This window comes from Coffea eugenioides, chromosome 9 (genome assembly GCF_003713205.1).
Source record: "Coffea eugenioides isolate CCC68of chromosome 9, Ceug_1.0, whole genome shotgun sequence".
Taxonomy (NCBI): domain Eukaryota; kingdom Viridiplantae; phylum Streptophyta; class Magnoliopsida; order Gentianales; family Rubiaceae; genus Coffea; species Coffea eugenioides.
In genome coordinates this window covers 5,970,988-5,989,809 of record NC_040043.1, presented here as the reverse complement: position 1 = coordinate 5,989,809, position 18,822 = coordinate 5,970,988, and the positions used below count along the sequence as shown (strand labels likewise).

General features: G+C 35.5%; 2 protein-coding genes across 2 annotated transcripts; both read right to left on the bottom strand.

Moving 5' to 3' along the window:
- Positions 1-214: 214 nt before the first annotated feature.
- LOC113783675 (omega-hydroxypalmitate O-feruloyl transferase) lies at positions 215-3,761 on the bottom strand. Its single transcript, XM_027329881.1, has 2 exons — positions 3,258-3,761; positions 215-1,430 (listed from the first exon to the last, which is right to left on the bottom strand). Exons 1-2 carry the CDS (start codon positions 3,714-3,716, stop codon positions 507-509), a joined length of 1,383 nt encoding a protein of 460 aa, XP_027185682.1. The 5' UTR covers positions 3,717-3,761; the 3' UTR covers positions 215-506.
- Positions 3,762-11,681: 7,920 nt separating this feature from the next.
- On the bottom strand, positions 11,682-17,071 carry LOC113783330 (INO80 complex subunit D-like). The gene is made up of 2 exons (XM_027329432.1): positions 16,360-17,071; positions 11,682-12,147 (listed from the first exon to the last, which is right to left on the bottom strand). The coding sequence occupies exons 1-2, from the start codon at positions 16,896-16,898 to the stop codon at positions 11,883-11,885; spliced, it is 804 nt and encodes a 267-aa protein (XP_027185233.1). The 5' UTR covers positions 16,899-17,071; the 3' UTR covers positions 11,682-11,882.
- Between the last annotated feature and the right edge of the window lie 1,751 nt (positions 17,072-18,822).

Below are 18,822 nucleotides of genomic sequence, written 5' to 3'. Positions count from 1 at the left end.
GGGAGAATATCCATAAAATACATGTACGATGTTGCAAAATGTTTTGTCTCTGTTTTCACCTTTAAAAAAAAAAAGCAAAAAATCTATTTTCTTGTGTTGGTTGCCATTGATTAAAATTGTAAAGAAATGAAATATCCTACAAGCCTCAGTTGATTCAACAGAAGATGAAAAAAAAAACACAAGTTACCTACTACAATTCAGTTACTACCATTGATGATCCTAAAATTGCAAGAGAAGGAAATCCATTTATAGATAGAGTCCGAACAGGAATGGACATATCCTTTTCAAGTACATATGCTTCTTCTTTTTTTTTTTTTTATTTTCTTTCATCTTTTGAGTTTGCAAATCACGAAATACAAATGCAAACCATACATTTAGTTCATCATGCATCATTCCTTTGAACAAAATTCTCCAAATCCATAATAAGATTCTTCTAGTATTATGCTATACATACACCCCAATATATATCATACATTAATTCCGACAATTCATCACACTTTCCTTGTTCAATTATCCTCCAATAATTTGTGAAAGAGTGCTTGAAACTTCTCCATCTCCTTCCCAGGAAGAGCAACCAAAACATTGACTGCATTAGCATTGGCAGCATCAATATCAGGGAAGAGCAAAATGATATCTTTCCTGTGATGCACCACCGGGCAGCTATACCTTGGTTTCCCCCACGGATATTCCATTTCAGCAAAGCCTAACCTCCACCATGATGATATCAGAAACTCCCCGTGCGGGAACCCTTTGTAAACCTCTCCCCAGTCGATGGCAGACCTCGCATACTCATCGGTCATCCTTGCAGCCCCCTCCGACACCATCGCCACCAGCTTCGAAAACGGCCCTTCCTCCAGCTCCCTGCATTTCGCTGTGGCGTAGGCGGTCAGCACCGCATTGCCCGTGTATGAAGCGGGAAGCGGCGGCTTCATCCGTGGACGGATATCGACCGCGTAAAGCACGGTGGACAACCTCTCTAGACCCTCCTCTGAGTCGCATGACAATGCTTTGCACCTCCAAACATGAGCTGTTACGACGTTAAAGCCAGTGATCTTGTAATTTGTTGTCGCGGTGGCTGCGGCGGCGGGCCCGCTAGCTTTTGCCTTCTCCTTCAAGTAACTGATGTGGTCTGAGCTGAGCCGGAAGATTTTGAAGGCAAGTTCCTCTTGTGGGCAGTCAAAGGTTGGATGGCTTGGTTCTTCGCCAATTGGAATCTTGAGTTTGAGCAATTCTGGATGAGGGAATGTGACTTGAGGCGGTGATCTTGCTGCTAGCACGGTACGATCATTGTATGGTACAATTGCCATGGGTTTGTCGTCAAAAGCTTGTGAGGCTAAATTTTGTAGGAAGGTTTTGAAGCTCAGACCATCAAGCATGGCATGGTTGGTGGACACGCCCATTGCAAAACCACCGCATTTAAATGATGTTAGCTGCACAAGAAGGAAAGAAAAGAGAGTGATAATGTTGTGTTTGAATTGCAATTTTTGCAAAGAAAAGTTTTTACATTTTTCGTGATTATATTTTTTAATCAGTTTTTTAAGAAGAAATATGATTAGGGACTCAAATATTCTTGGGAGTCATTCTTGCATGCTTGACTTCTTGTATTGGTAGAACAAACTTAGGTGGAAAATACATACTTGAAAAGGAAAGGAAAGAAGAAGAGGGATCCACAATAACAGAGTTACATAGCTTAATTAATTGCTGTGGACCATACTAACGAAGACTAAGATGAAAAATAAAGGGGACTATATTAATGACTTTTTAAGTTTCTTGATTAGTTATTTCAACACCAAAAAAAAAAAAGAGGCTTATCATAGTTAAAAAATTTTTTTTGTCTTAATTGGCTTTCCACATTTGCCTTAGTTACCACTTTACATTCAAGTTACCACTACCACCGTAATTTAGCCATTTCGTACCTGTCTAATCAGATTAACAGTGGATAAATTAAATGAACTAGGCATTTAATAGCCGACGAGTCTTGTTTGGACAGACAATGAAGTGGAAAAAAACAAAAAGTTTAGGAAATTTTTCTTCAATAAGTTTAGGAAAAAAAAAAAAGCAAAATATGGCCCATCTTTTATCTGCAAGGCTAGTTCATCCTTAAAAAAAAAAATCAATTTGTATGATATAGGGAAAAAATGTCAATATTCCGTTCTTATTTTCCCTCATTTTCCCCCCCTGAAGGAAGAAGTAGAATAACTTTTAGTTAATTTAAAAGATAAAACTTTGAAACTTACATTAAAGAAACTTATCTTTTTCTTTCCAAATTTTTGGGCTCTGCAAATTGAGATTAGATCCTTATTTTTTTTTTCATTCTCCCCCTGAAATTGCAGTGTATGGTGCCGGTGGATTAGTGAGGACATTATTCATCCAAATTTAATTTTGTATCCAATGCTTTGATCTAAAATTAAGCAAAATTGTTCAGTTGGGATTGAGTCTGTTTGGATACCCTATTTTTTTAAATAATATTTTACTTACATCATAAATACATTTTTCAATCTATCCTTTTATATGTTCAATCATTTTTTTATCTTACATACATCAAATCATAAAAAAATACTACAGTAATTATTACAAATAATATTTCAAATAACATCCAGACGGACTAACTACTAGTATTAATACAATATGTTAGTACATCATTTTCACGGATAGTACAGTAATTATTACAAATAATATTTCAAATAACATCCAGACGGACTAACTACTAGTATTAATGCAATATGTTAGTACATCATTTTCACGGACTGTACATACCTACTAAGGCGGTCATCTCATCTACCATAGCTCTTCATTATGACAATCACATCCGTGTAAGTATTGCTGTTTCGCTGACACGAGACTTAGTTGGAAACTATTAAGGGCATTAAATAGCATAAAATATTTGTGTTTCTTTTTCCAAAAAAAAAAAAAAAAAGAAAGTTAGTTTTGTTCTGCATGTCTTGTGAAGAAAACTGGTTACTTGAAAAATATAGAGGAGGAATTCACCCATTTGGTAGAATAATTATCCAATAACTATAAAAATAACTTGGCCATGTCATAGAAAAAAAATATAATCCTGTGGACCATTGAGTGTTAATGTTTTTGTGAGCATATATAGCATTAGGATGGCCGAGTTAAACCTTCCCATTCTTTTTGAAGGACAAATTTAGGCGAATGCATTGAGCACTGGAATGGTGTGTCAAAAGAAAGGTCAAATAATTTAATTTTTGGGTTTCAATTTTGATGCGCTACTCCATTTGAAGGAATAGATATACCTGAATAATGCAGAGTGGCTGATCATCTGATCCAATGGCGTCTACTTTCTGGACTATAAGTTGCCCGAAAGCAGGGTTTGGATACACCACATCTCCAATGTCATCCAGAGCAAACTCGCTAGAAGCCACCGCGAAAACGGCACCTGCAGAATTGCAATCTATCTCCAGGCGACCTGATTGAGGATTCAACTTTATCCTTCCAGCCAAGAAATCATATGGCACTAACACATTGCTTAGTGCTGTTCTCAACCTATCTGCCACAATTTTTGGTGGAAATTCAAGGTTGGCGGGGAAGAAATGGACGGTTTGGACGTTGAAGTTGAGGACCTGATCTATATTTGACAAGAACATGGATTTGCTTTGTGTTTCTTGTGCCGGAAAAACTAGCTGGGATTCTTGGATGGTGACCTTAAGATCATGTATGGCTGTATCAGGGGGACCTTGGTAGAGAGTACCCATATTTGCTAAGTTTGTTGCTTGTGAACGAGAGATGTGATGATGAATTTCCAGTTGGGAGGATTGTGTGCCTTTTATACTGAAATGAGCTGCGAATTTAGCTGGGGAAATAGCTAGAATGACCTGAGGTTGCACGTAGATTGAGCTGGATGTATTTTACAGTGTGACACTTGTTGCTGTTTTATTGGTCAAGCTAATATTTTTTTAAAAAAATCTTAGATAGTAAATATATTAACTAGAAAAGTCGAAATTAGAATGTTCGAGTTTGGCTCTCAAATCCTCTCATTTCCTCCTTCCTTTTCGTGGGATCAGGATCTCCTTCATGAAGAAAAAATATAATGGAAGTGTTTGGATAGCAAATTTTTTTAAACGATATTTCGCTTGCATCATAAATATATTTTTCAATCCATCTTTTTATATTCTCAATCACCTTTTTATCTCACATACATCACATCACAAAAAAATATTACAGTAATATTGTGTGTTACATGTAGATTACTCACTCTGTGTGTGTGTATATACACACACACATATATATCTTTATCTTTCTTTTCCTGAAAATGACCCTTTGCATATTGTTCAAGGAAAAGAATTTCTTGGATGTATAGTAATAGCAAATATTATGTTGTGCATGGTGGCTGTGTTGTGTGGGTGTGTCCATCCTGATCCATGATGCTGTTTGTTACATGGGAATTGAATTGACCCCTATCATTTAGGTAAGTCGTTGGGATGATTTAATTTTGAGATGAAAGGGGCATGCAGGTGTATTGAACGGCCAGACAATTATGTTAAACTCTCAACTTTGTAATTTTTGGCAGAACTTCATATCTTTCGGTCGTCGTTATATGTCTGTATAGTATCTTTGACATGCATGTACGCCTGAGTGCTATCTTTTACACCAGATTCGATATAGAAACCAAGATTTTTCCATGAAGTCATTATGGTCCTTCAGATATCCATACATACTAGCTTCTCCACAAATTTAGCAGGTGTCATGGCCACTCGTCTGATTCGAAGGTGATTTAATCTTTTTTTATTGTTAATGATTCAGTTAAATCTATCCCTTTTCATAATGTAAAAATAAGAGTAGGTGCAGACGTAGATTATTGACGTTTGATTTTAAAAAAAAAATCCTTCAGATATCCTTGTATGCATATGAGATGAGAAGGCTCTCAATGATGGGGAAATCCAACAATATTTAACAAAGCAATTAATGTGATTACAAGGGTGCTTTTAATTCCATTGCACGCCTATCGGGACTATTGGACCGCTACCTGGTCTCGGCAATTATGATGCATTTTAATAAGGAAAAAGGGCTGCTTAGAATGGAGTCCAAATCAAGTAAAAGCATTTGAAAAATCAATTACCACTAGGGCATCCACGATGGGGTGTAGTGTAATACCCTTTATTACACCTAACCACACATGATACACCTTCTCCCATAGTGGGATTGTAATAACGGGGATGAGTATCATGGCTATTAGTGGCATAATAGGTTGGTTGTGGGTTCCATTTAATAATTTGAAAAGCTTTAAATTTTATAGGATATGTATTATGAATTATTAAAATAAATATGTGATTTGATTGTGGATACATGCTATTATAATATAGAGTGTAATCTATTATCTCTCATTATGGGAGTATAGTGGGAGTGTAATAATCATGATGCGTATCATCATGACTGTTACACGCAGAATAGATTGGTTGTGGGTCTCATTTGATAATTTAAAAAGTTTTAAAATTTTATGGGATGTGTATTGTAAATTATTAAAATAAATATGTAATTTGATTGTGAGTCCATACTATTATATTCTACATCTATAGAACGTAATTTAGAGCGAGAGATGGTGTAATTAAAGAGAAAATAATAAAGTAATAGTGTGCCATATGAATTACGCTCTATTGACTGTAATCCATTGTGAATGCCGTTCGGATAAATGTGATGAATGGCATCTTTTCAACGGTGATAAACCTCAAGTTTGTTTATTTTATTTGTGACCATTTGCTCCCTTCTCCAATTGATGCTTGTACATTACAATGTTGTAATTTTTTTTTTTTTTTTTGCCATCACGGGGAGTATCCCTTGCGGACTAATCTCCCTGCGCCTGTGCATCCGTCCCCAAGATACACCAGACGGTAGAAAGAATCGAACCGCGACCATACAGTGCCAGAACCTGACGAGGCAATCCAGCACCAGCCGGTGCCGACCCCCGAGGGGCCATTACAATGTTGTAAGATCAAAGATTTTTAAATCTCTTCTGAAAACATTATTGTACTTGAGGTTAAACGTCTTTTTCTTTGATGGGAAGAATATTTTTCACGGGTGAACGTGTTTCCATCCATTGCCAGGTGATGCCAACGTAGAGTTTTGCTATGGATGGAAAAACTTGAAAGTCTGGAATGACTTGTGCATCTTATTTTGGGAGGAAAAGTCATTTATAACCAATGGCACTTTCTTTCTGATAAATGAAAAGTATAACATCTTATGTACTTTTAAAGTAAATGTTTCGTCCGCAATACTTACTTCCATATATGCCCATTCACGCAGCTTGCTTGAAAGAAATATTTGCTATTTTTTTTTTTTAAGGAATATATTTGCTTCAAGGGGCGATGAAGTTGGGATTAAGTTGGGCTATGAATATATTTGTTTTTTTTTTAAGGAATATTTGCTATTATCGAATCCCATTACAAATGCTATGCTATGCTTCAAGGGGCAATGAAGTTGGGATTAATTTTTCTATCATTGTTGTATACACGAGTAGGTTTGGATATATGACACTAGTAAATTTGGATTCGTGACTCGTGCAATATTTGAATTTTAACTTCAAAATTTACACATGAAATAAATCTGTCAGTACTGATAATATTTACTAATATATATACACTGATGGTGGAAGAAATATCTATCCTTCTCAAAAACGATAAGCCTAGCTGTTAGTGTTAATCCAAGAAGAATCATTCCCTATCTAACAGAAATTACCACATATTTATCCTATTCGAAGTGGCAAATTGACTTTACTTTCTTCTCATCTTATTAGTAATAGGATTTGTCTAACTAGTATCCATTAAGTACTTGCTAAAATATATTTCAAATGTCATGTGTTTGAAAATATATGATTAATTAGGGAAAGTAAATAAATATGAGGGAGGATAAGTAAGACTAAATAGAAAAAGTATATAAATACAAGGGAAAGTAATAATTATTAGTATATATATATATATATATATATATATATAGAGTAGATTAAATGAATGTTAGGCATGTTAATGAGTGCCCGCTGTTAGAATACCTATTACTAGTAAACTGACAACAAAGCCCATACAATAGCTTGTGCAATTAAATTGCAACCCTGCAAATAAATTTTTCAACATTATTATGGAGTCTTTTAGTCTTTTAATAAGAATTAAAAAGATGAAAAGGGAGGGATTTAGATTAAAAATGGGAGTTACATTTATCACTTCACATATCTTCTCTTGAAACATATTATTGCAATAGAACAAGATATACTACCACGTGTACAATCTTCTCTTGGTATTAACGTTTTTTTTCTTATCAATTGACAACATTTACATTTTTTTCCTTTTCCCGTATCACCCAACTCATCCCTCTCCCCCGTTTACACATGATTGCTATTTTAATTTATATTAGGGAGTTCCAACTGATCCATGAAAGGTTAGAGGGAGAAAAACTCACCTCTCTGAATCTAAGAGGTATGTCATTGTACGTCCTTTAAATTTAATTACAGGTACCAGGATTTGAATACCTGACCTGAGTGTCAAGTTTCAACAAACATGGAAACTATTAATTACGTTGTTATAATTGTTGTCAAAATTTGGTCTAATGGGAGACAAAACATGTTATACAAGTGATATCCAACCAAATAAACTTTTTTTAGTCTTCTTTGTTGTTGCAATTAGTACATAACCAATCACAAGTCAAACAACTTTATGACACATATGCAGGAAATTTAAGAGGTTGAATAGACTAGATGAGGACCTTTACGCAGTCCATAAATAGAGATATGAATAGGGTTTTGACATTAACAACGTCAAATATGTGCCCCAGAAGTTGCCAAACATTTCCTGCGATATAAATGCAATTATAATTTATCAAAAAAAAAAAAAATTCTTGAAGGTGGTAAAATCTAGGGTAGCTCATGCAAACAAAATGCTAGTCTTACTAAACCTTGTTTGATAATCTAATTTAGCGCTTAAATTTAATAGATTCAGACCTTAATATGTTCAGATATGTCTGATAATAAAAAATAGAACATCTTAATTAATCAAGTGTCTCTGAATTGTTTAGACAAAACTTATTTAAAAAAAAATAAATGATAAATTGTTTGCTTATCATTTAATGTAAAATATATTCAAATATTAAGATTTCGGTAATTGGCAATACAGTAACTTAAAAGATTCATATTTTTTAGATTTTAAATTTTAGAATTCAAATTTCAATTTCATCAAACGCATCCTAAGTTTAGGGATGAAAAGATTATTTGTATTATATTCTCTTGTTTCTGGTTTCTTTCGCATTTCAGTGCATACATCTTGACCACAGAATTTATAATGATGCCATAGAGAACCCTAAATAGAAAGCACGGCAGCTATACTCAGTTCTTTCCTTTAATAGGTTGTAAATCTAGGCCCTATTCCTAATTAAGCACTTAGAAAATGATAGTTTTGATATGACAAGAATAACCCAAATAAATTGATTTGATATGATAAGAATAATTGATTTGATATGACAAGAATAACCCAAATAAAATAGTTAAAACTTGAATAGAAGCTCCAAATGCTTGTGGCCTGGATTCATGGAATGCCCATATGCAGAATAAAACGGTTGTCAATCAAAGAAACTATCCCCCAGTGATATGATTCCCTGACGAGTGACAACAAACAAGCTAATATCAAAATTAGCCAAAGCTTGATCATATTCATACTCTCATGAGTTATAGCAGCCATTGAATCTTCGTTCATTCTTCTCGCTTCTTAAATCCCATCTTTCATCTCTGTCAAAATAAAAAAATTAAAATAAGTTTTTTTCCCTTTTTTCCTCTTCTTCTTCTTCTTCTTTTTCTTGATAGATTGATGGTAGACCAAGTGTTCATGAGATGAGAACTTCACAAGTCAGAAATGACACCATATAGATGAAAACTACCACCATTAATGATGAACAAGGAGGACATCTTGCCTTAGCTTCAACTTGTGATTAGCGAGTCAGTGACACCCAATGCTAATTTCCAAAACATAAAATAGATTTATTTTTAGCATCTTTCACCATCAATTCCAGCATCCCACTTGTGCTTAAGTCTTCCCTCCTCACATGGTCTTAAATTTCCGGTCTCACTAAACCAACAGACTCTGGCTTCCAAAATTATGATCCTTTTTGATGTGCAATGTATGTTGAATAACCTTTTTAGGGCGTATAGTCGGTGCAATGATAAAAACCCTTAGTTGTTAAAAGCAATGGCAAGAAAAGATTGCTGAAACACTGCTTAAAAATGTTCATTAATTAATATGAAAAGAGCAGTTAATGAACTGTCAGTAGGATCAAATCTAGTGTTTATTCAGTCATTTCTACAACGTAAATTCCTGATGAGTGTTCATTAATTAATAAGAATAAATTAAATTTAGCACCAAAAATGGTATTCCAACAATGTTCATGGACAGATCTCCGATATGGAAAAGTAAAACTCTTGAATGTTATTGGACGGAAGAAAAAGATCAGAAACTTTGTATCCATTTTTTTTGTCCGTCAACACAGGAAATATCCCAAGTTTTTGCTGGATTAATCTTCCTGTGCTTGTACATCTAGCCCTCCAAAAATATACAAGTAATAAAGAGGTGATTCGAACACACAACCTCAAAACCAAGCTAGGCGATCCCAAAGTTATCCGAGCCAAACCCAAGGCTTAGAAACTTTGTTTTCAACTATTCATTTGATTTTGGTGTATACCGCTACCAATACATAAGAGGAGGGAAGGACCACTGAAAGGAAGTCTTGAGGAAGCGTAAAAGAAATCTATGAGACTCGCGGAAAGGAAAGACTCAGAGTAAAGAAGTCCTTTCACCATTTCCAAACTACCGACTCCGGAAAGATTTGGTGATAAATGGTAGCCGTACTGATCCAGCTGCATTGTTGCAGAGGTGGGGGCAAGCGTCAAGTCAAGAAGGCCGATACCCTGTGGTTACTTTGTCGCCATGCTTCATCCCATTGCTACTATATAGGCTCTTTAACTCCATTTTTAATGCCCGGCTGCAATTGTCAACAGCCTGGTCAGTGGGGACGATCTCAAATCTCTCCTTCATGTGTCCCCGTTTGAATTGCTATTGTTTTTGGAGTTTTTATAGGAAAAATATGCTATATATATATATGTGAGATAAAAAAAATTATTGAATGTTCACGAAAAAAATAAAAAATTTTTTTGAAGACAAATTGCTTTTCAAACAAGGTTAATCATCTATTTTGAACTTGTGAGTGATGCTAAGCCAGAAAGAGAGAGTGGTCAAGATGTAGAATACAGGGTTGTTTGTTGGATAAACTTGAGGTTCCGTTTGAATTAGCTATTTTTGGAGATATTTTTAAAAAATGTTACTGTAACAGAATTTTTAAAATATATTTTTAGATATTTTTTAAAAAAATTTTGAAATATTTAAAAGTAGTAGAGTTTTTAAAAATTATTTTGAAATATTAAAAATATTTAAACTATTTTTTAGATTATTTTTTAAAATTTTTTGTAATATTTAAAAAATTAAGATGCATGATCACTAACGCTCCATTTATATTAGCTGTTTTTGGGAGTGTTTTTGAAAAATTTTGCAGTAGCAGAGTTTTTAGATTATATTTTGGAATATTTTCAAAAAATATTTTGAAATATTTAAGAGTAGAAGAATTTCTAGAATATATTTTGAAATATTTTTTAAAATTTTAAAAAAATTTAAACTAATTTTTATATTATTTTTAAAATTACTTTTTAAAATTTTTTATTATATTTAAAAAACTAATTTTTAAAAAACACTCTCATCCAAACAGAGCGGCCAAAGGTTTCCAGTTTTCTCTGCACCTGCACCCATGCCAGTCCAGTCTTAAAAGAGACAGGAGAGCTGGATCACATCTCATGCTACAGCTTACTGGCGCAGTATTTTAAGGGTTCATTCTGACAGTATTGTACTCCTTACGGTGGCTGGACCCATTCCTTTGATACATGAACTTGCCCATTCCTTTCAAGTTTCAACCTCATCAACATGTATGGAGGAAGCCATTTATTTCCCGATTGAACAGAAGATCAATCAGTAGCAAGCTCACATTTCGATGCTTCAGAGACGAAGGGTTGACTTGGTCACACGCAAACAGTAACTAGACCTGTTACCAAATAACTCCACATAATATTTACTTCCCGATGTACAGATTAGTACTGTAATTGAATCGAGTAGCTCGCGAGCAGTTTGATCAAAAATTTGACTTGAACTCTGATTGACCGAGTTTGAATGCCTTGATAAAGCGAGCGAGTCGAGTTTGAATATCCAAAAATAATACTCGAAAGCTCGTCGAGCCTTATCGAATTTTTTAATTTTAATTTTTTATTATTATAAAATTACTCTTATATCCAAAAAAATTGTTGAATTTACAAAATATTTCAGGTCGTATAAAAATTTCTAAAGGACAATAATGTCTTTCGCTCAAAAATTATCAAGAAAATGAAACTTTCTAACTGAAGCCCGATAAGACTCGCATTGACTCGAACCCATGCGATTCGAGCTCGAGTTCTGTGAGCAAGCATCAATCTCGAACTCTAGCTCTAATAATATTACTCGCTCTCGCTCTCGCTCAAGCACCCTTTTTGTATGCTATACTCAAGTTCGACTTAACTCGATTACATCCCTAAAGACTACGACAGGAAAGAATCGCTCTGTTGCACTTAATAGAGGAGAGGTGTGCTTTTCCAAACCAAACGCACTAACCCGGATCAACAAACACGACAATTATATTTATGCTATACTGCTGCTAGAGCTCAAACCATCCATCTGGTAGGAAAAAAAATTTAGATTCAGAACTTTATAGCCAAGCGTCAAACAAGAAATAGGGGAGTTAGCCCGACTTTCAGCCATCCAAACGTTTTATATAACATCTGTTCGAAGGAAAACATCTCTGCATGATCTAAAGTATTAACAGCTTATATCCTCCTTCACGTCAGCATTTTCTGAAAGAGCCTTTTGGGCAGCTCTTCTTTTATTTTGAATCTGGCGGATGTATTCTGCAACTACAACATGGAACTTGGGAGCAAGCTTGCTTGTAGAAGAGACATTAAGACCAGCCTTCTTAAGAGCCCTTGCCACGTGCTTTTCAGCCTTCTGGAAATGAAGAGCGCAGTAAGAAGGGACAGTGGACCTCAGGATTGGCTTTCCACAGAGGATCGGTCCTGTTGGTGGACTGTAAAAACAAAATTACAGAACAAAACTTTGAAGTTCATTTTTCCCAAGGAAGAGAAGTAACACAAGAATCGAGAAAATCATATCAGCTCTTGCAGCAAGTGCTTAGACAGAGAATTCTTGGTTTAACTGTAGCAATATGCATTAAAATCACACAGGAAGCTAGCTAAAACTTGTGAAATAGTTGCAACAGAAGAGGACAAAGTAAACAAGGCAGCATGAAAACTAAATAATCGAACAAGTTTTGCACCTGTGGCCCCATTCTAATATGAATTGTTAACTAAATCATTTCATCTGAAAATTTTCATCACAGAAAACGCAGGAGATAGTCCTTTAAAGAAATAAATAATAGACAATTTTATCTCCCCAAGGCACTAACTAGGCAAAAGAGAGGAACACTATATGTTCTTTGTCAAATTTTACGCATTCCTTTTCCCATCTAAAATAAGAGTGGAAGTTCACAAATAATTTTCGCCTCTCCAATAAGATGAAGATACTATATTCAGTCTAAGCATAGCTTTCAATTGAACTCCAATCAATCCAAGAACAAGGAACACCAAACCACCCAAAAACCAAAAGAATTCACTCAAATCAACATCATGATTGCTTAAAATTAAACCAGTTATCCATGCTAACAAATCAAAACTCTTAACTGTTTAGTCCTACAATACAACAGATGCACAGGGTAGAAAAAATGGAACGGAGTGGATGCTGTAACCTCTGCTGGGAAGGTGGTTCTGGTTATAAATTGCAACAACCTGGGGGGGCAGTCTTCTGGAAAATATGAGGCAAAGCCACTAGCACTGAAGTTGGAGTTGAATTTCAAAGGTGGCCAAGTTCATTGTGCTTGATGCACAGGCAGGCTCATGCAGCAATAAAAGCTAGCTAGGTGCATAAAGAAACTGACGTCTCATGCTACAATAAGATAAATTCCTTGATCCTATAGAAAAATCCGCACCCCCCCCCCCCCCCAAAAAAGGGTTTTAAAGGAGTCAACCACAGGTTAGTTGGGAGCAATTTGGAAGCCATGTTATTTACTCTTGTTTTTCCCTTTTTATTGCACAAGACATGAGCAAACACCATAAAATTCGAGGCCTAAAAAATAAGCCAAAAAAGTACCTCCACAAAACAGGTTTTCCTTTTATACAGAAAGAACCCCCACAAAACAGGTTTTCCTTTTATACAGAAAGAACCCAAGAGAATAATATATTTTCATGTTTTCACAGTTTCTGAGAATAAATGAAAGAAAAACCAAAACCCAGGGAGGGGGGATGGGAATAATCAACGGCACCCCCTTAACCTAAATGGATATTCAATTCAACACCTTATCCCTGGAAAGCTCTTCCTGTGAGGAAACAGACATATATAACCTCTATGTCAGTACCATCCCTTTTTCTTGTATGCTTCAGCATAAATAAGCTGCAATGAGTCTCCGACCACTTCCGACAACTATGGCACTGAGTCACAACTACAACCTCTTTAATTTGTATTAGATTTTAATTTGAACTGTGATACATGAAACACCACTATTTCCAGAGCATTACAGAAGTCATTACATAGAAGTCCCAGTCAAAATGCAGTTGGACAGCATATACTGTTCCACCACAGGATACTATATAGAAGAAAATCAAAATTACAGATACTATTGCAACCATGAAAACAATCCTCACAGACAGAAAGAGAGGCCTCAACAGAAACCTGTTATGATTTGATTTGCAAGCCTCAGACCATTTTAAGGTTGGTTTGAGTGTACAATGCAGATGAAAAGGCTCTAAACCCCATGGACCAGGGAAAAATTACAAGTAAATTTTATTCCTCAAGTCAAAATACAAAAGCACTTTGAATTATGATATACAACAATTTAAGGTTTTTTAGGGTCTCTAAATACCAGAAAGGCTTCAAATGATGATCCTGTAGATCTGGAAGCATCAGCCTGATAACTCACTATAATAAGGCAAAATGAGGTACTAATGAAGAACTGATGCTGGGTTAGCATAGTAATGAACTAGTCCCACAATGTCAACAGTTCAAGACTCCTTAAAACACCCTAGAACGGGTGGAACATCCACAGCAACAATAGCTACTTCACCAAAAGTTATGCCCCAAAAGGTTTAACACAAACTAAATGTTCCCCATCAATAGCTGCAAAGCATCTCGTAACTTACCAATCCCTTTTTGTACCTCAAAGAAAAAAGGAAGGGGCAGGGCAAAACGAGGCATTTAAACACCCAAAAAGGACATAGAACTACAGTCAAAGACCCATCAAAACTTAAGATACACATGCATACGGGGGAAAAGGCATTGTAAATTGAGCTTTCTGTGGATCTACTCTAGGACTACAGAATAAAAACAATATAGAATACTACAGCAAATCAAAATTTTAGAATGCCTCCAGGAAAAAACTAAAACATGGAAGCCCTTTCCTTACTCCTCAATCTAGTCTATGAGAACGTTTATCTGAGCAACCCAGAGAAAAAGGCAGCCTTTATTCCAGTAGTCTGTCTGTCCCGTAGTTCAAGCATGGAAAAAATTGCCACTTTACTTTAACAAACCCCCCGAAGACCCTATTCGATAGCATCAATCCCCTGGTTGATTTAACCACTCATCCTAACCCCACAGTAGGCCGGAGAGGCCAGCACTAGCTCCTACATTGAGGCGAGGTCTAAAAATCTTATTTTCAAAAAGAAAAATATTGTTTTCTGGTCTTTACAAGTACTCAACAGGTGTTGAAGAAACGCGCTTGCACCAGCCAAATAAAAAAATTAACAACTAAATAACGAGAAAAGGGAAAATGTTTACATAAGCACAACTGGTGGGTTTCATTAGCAAGTATAGTAGAACCTAGTTATTAACAGAAGCCAAAAACCTCAAATGCTGTTCATGAAAAAACCTCTTGAACTCCTCAAGTCACAACCTAAATGTGATTCTCTCTAAGAAAATTGCATTCCTATTGAATGACAAGAATACTGGAATACCAAGCCAAGATTATTTTTTCAGTACATCCACATTTTAATTTTTCCAGCCATGCTTTCTTCTTCTAAGCTGATGGTTATGCCTTTATTCCCATTCTGATGAAGGAATTCAACAATTCCCACCTGTCCCAAGATTCCTAGGAAACACCATTGTGTCTTGCAGAAGTTCCTCACCCAAAAGACATAGCATAGTTTTTACATGACCACTTTTATCGCATGCCAACCACCCCCACAAAAATCTAAGAAATGTACCATACAATATTGGTCCACTATTGCACTGTGGGAATTCTATGCTAAAACTACTCCAAGGATGAGACAAAAGTATCAATTCTACAAATCCCCTGTTGGGCTTTATCTAAACACTTGAATTCCATACCCTGAACCTGTGCCTGATGCTGGCAACTAGGGACAAATTAGAAAGAGAAAGCACCAAATTCAGTTTCACACTCCCTTCTTCCATCTTTTTATGTTGTTCCTCTGTAAAACTTGTATCCTTCATGAAGCAAAATCTTCATCTACGGGGCAAATTTTTCTGTTTTGCCATAGCCAGACATATAGACCTCTTAAATAAGGAAGCTAATCGATTTGAAGATAATAGCTCCAGGTTAAATTCTTGCATTAAATGGGAAATTTTATATGCTATTATTAGCAATATACAATGTCACAATACCATGATGATCATGTTTGGCATATGTTTCTTAAAGAAGCAAACAAAGAAAGGAACATAATGAAAAAAATCAATAATATGGGAACCCCAAATAGCAATGGAAATTGAAGATAACACTAGTGAGTAAGAGGACCAACTGAAGAGCCAATGCTGCACAACAATAATAAAACATCCTACTACAAATGACAAAGCAAAGCCAAGGTGCACCAGAACTTGCAAGTTTTATTTTTTTGTATCCTAAAAGGCCAAATCCATTATCACTTACTAAAGAGATCAACCCCCATTCAGACAAACAACTCGTTTGGCTAAGCATGCAGAACCCACTTACAGACATAACTCTACAAGAAGGGATCTCTATCACACAGAAATTTGAATTTTCCAGTTACAGCATTCCAAAAATCACACCCTACTACTATGCATAAAACCTTAGCTAAAAGCACCACCATAACAAACTCTGGCAATGCACAGACGATCACATGTACAATACAGCAAACAAAACGATTATGACATCTCAACGCAACCATGTATACAGACATACAATTTGCGACATAAAATGAGAGAATGAAATGCGAACCTTTTAATAGCATAATTGCAGGCCTTGTAGAGCTTCTGTTTGTTATCAGACAGAATATGCATCTGGCAGAACCTCGTTAACGCCATAGCCTTCGATTTACAGCCATGAACTCCACACCTATTTCCACAAATCCTACTTCCGCCAACGTTTCCATGACAATTATCTGCGTTTCCTTGAATATTCGCCTCCCCATTTTCTCCCTTAATATTCACATTATTATGATTACTGCCATTACTACTAACCAAATTGTTATTATTCTCATCATCTTCTTGAAAAGGGCTTTTACCATACTCCCAATAGTACTCTCTATACTTGAGCTTCAAATCCTCCATCAGTGCCCAGTAATGGTCCCTATAGATTTTCGCGAGTTGCTTGAGCCGACGCGACCGGCGTTTTAATACCTCGTACCGGGTCAAGAACTCCGACTTCGATAACATTAAGTCCTCTTCGTACCCGTCGATTTCCATAGGTGATGGCGCGGAGGAAGATGAAGAGGGGCGGTTATTTTGGTTATTGGCGTTGGGGATTGGGTCCGGCATGTCGGAGGAACTACGGAGGCGGCGTCGCTATGGTGGCAGTAGGGCTAGTGAATTAGGTGGAACTATTGAACTTTTGTTCCGGAGGAGGTGGTTGTCTGTGGCGGCGGTGACGGTGGTGATGGTGGTGGTGAGAAAAGTGCCAAAAAGAGCCGGTGAATTTCCCGGTGAATTTAATAAGCAGTGAGACTAGTCTAGTATACAGCGAACAGTAAGCAAAGCAGGATTGGAATAAAAAGCAAAAGGGTAAATTTCACACATAGTCCTCATACTTTGAGTTTGTTTCATTTTGAGTCCTCAGCTTCAATATACTGCAATTTTAGTCCTAACATCCGTCACAAGTCACTTTTTTGCCACAACGCCTTAGATTCTTGATGCTAATTTCAGAGGCGAAAAAGACACCATTGCCCTGCCCAATATAGTGGCACACAAATGTCACTAAAATTCCTAACAAAAAATTATCAAACTAAAAACCCTAATTGAAATAATCAAGCAAAATAGAACTTATTGTGTTGGGAAGAAAAAAAAATTTTTTGTTCGAAAAATTTGGGAAGTTCCATTTGAATTGATGGTAAATGCAAGAGCATTTGTGTTTGAGGTAAACTTTAGTAGACAAAAAATTTAAGAGATGAAAGAAGTGCCAATTAGTAGTTTATCATTTTATGAGTGAGTTTCTTTGTATCCTTTTTTCAATTTTTAAGGGTTAATGAATAATATTATGTCAAAATCCTTTGACTCAGGATAGCACAAATATGTCAAATAATATTTCACTTGCACCATAAACACATTTCCCAACTCACCTTCTTATATTTCCAATTATTTTTTTATTTCACATACATCACATCACAAAAAAATGCTACAGTAATTATTTCAAATAATACTCTATCCAAACAACCATTTAGCAAGGTAACTAACCCAAACTGATAAAATTCAAGTACAATTACCTCACTAGGCAAGTAATAGTTTCATCTCTTTCTTGGACAAGACTCTATTGCTTTCAAAATGCTAAGGTCAAATTTATGAAAATTCTTCATCTTATACTAATTTATGAATGAGAATCCCTGGAAGCATAAAAATGTATTCCCAAATTTTAAGAATTTGTTTCACTTGTAAACCAAAAATCAGTAGTTTTAAGAAAAAAGTAAAAAAAAAATTCCGTAGTTTTAGAAAAGAATAAAAAAAATTTTCATACTGGACTGATATTTTTTACTATACTTATTTTCCAATAAAGAAAGACAAACTAACTTACTAACTCTTACCCTACAACATTTTCTAAATTATTCAAAAATTAAATTTGTATATAAATATCAATATGCCCTCAAAATCAAATTCAAGAGCTACAAATATTATCAGATCTTTCTTAAAAAAAAATTTTCAGTGACAGGTGGGATTTTAAGATGCAAGAACAGTGTTGGAGATTTGAGCTAGTATTTTTTTTCTTTATGAGGTATCAACCTTAATCACTAGACCAAGTCCTCCTCGCCCTACTAGATAGCAAGTGATATTCTTGTTTCGAATTTCAATCCCTTTCATTTCTTTTTTTTATAAGTTTTAGAGTGTCCTTGAACCCAAAAAAAAAAAATTCTTTCAAAACTAAAAAGGGTTAATTCCACTTTGTCCCCCTAAACTTTGGACGATTATCCACTTAAGTCTCTAAACTTCAAAATGGGACACTTAAGTCCTTAAACTTATAAATATCTCCCACTTAAGTCCCTGAACTTATAAAATGGGACACTTTAATCCCTAAACCCTCATAAAATGGGACACTTCGACCACCAACGGCATTCAGGATTTGTTAACAATTTTCCTTAAGTGGGAGGTATTTATAAGTTTAGGGACTTAAGTGTCCCATTTTGAAGTTTAGGGACTTAAGTGGGTAATCGTCCAAAGTTTGGGGGGACAAAGTGGAATTAACCCAACTAAAAAT

Bases quoted from the DNA above. Each gene is read 5' to 3' on its own strand.
- LOC113783330 (XM_027329432.1), bottom strand. From the start codon at position 16,898: ATGCCGGACCCAATCCCCAACGCCAATAACCAAAATAACCGCCCCTCT. The intron at 12,148-16,359 runs GTTCGCATTTCA...TTGTTTTTACAG, and splicing joins TGCAATTATGCTATTAAAAG to TCCACCAACAGGACCGATCC.
- LOC113783675 (XM_027329881.1), bottom strand. From the start codon at position 3,716: ATGGGTACTCTCTACCAAGGTCCCCCTGATACAGCCATACATGATCTT. The intron at 1,431-3,257 runs GTATATCTATTC...CTTCTTGTGCAG, and splicing joins AGCCACTCTGCATTATTCAG to CTAACATCATTTAAATGCGG.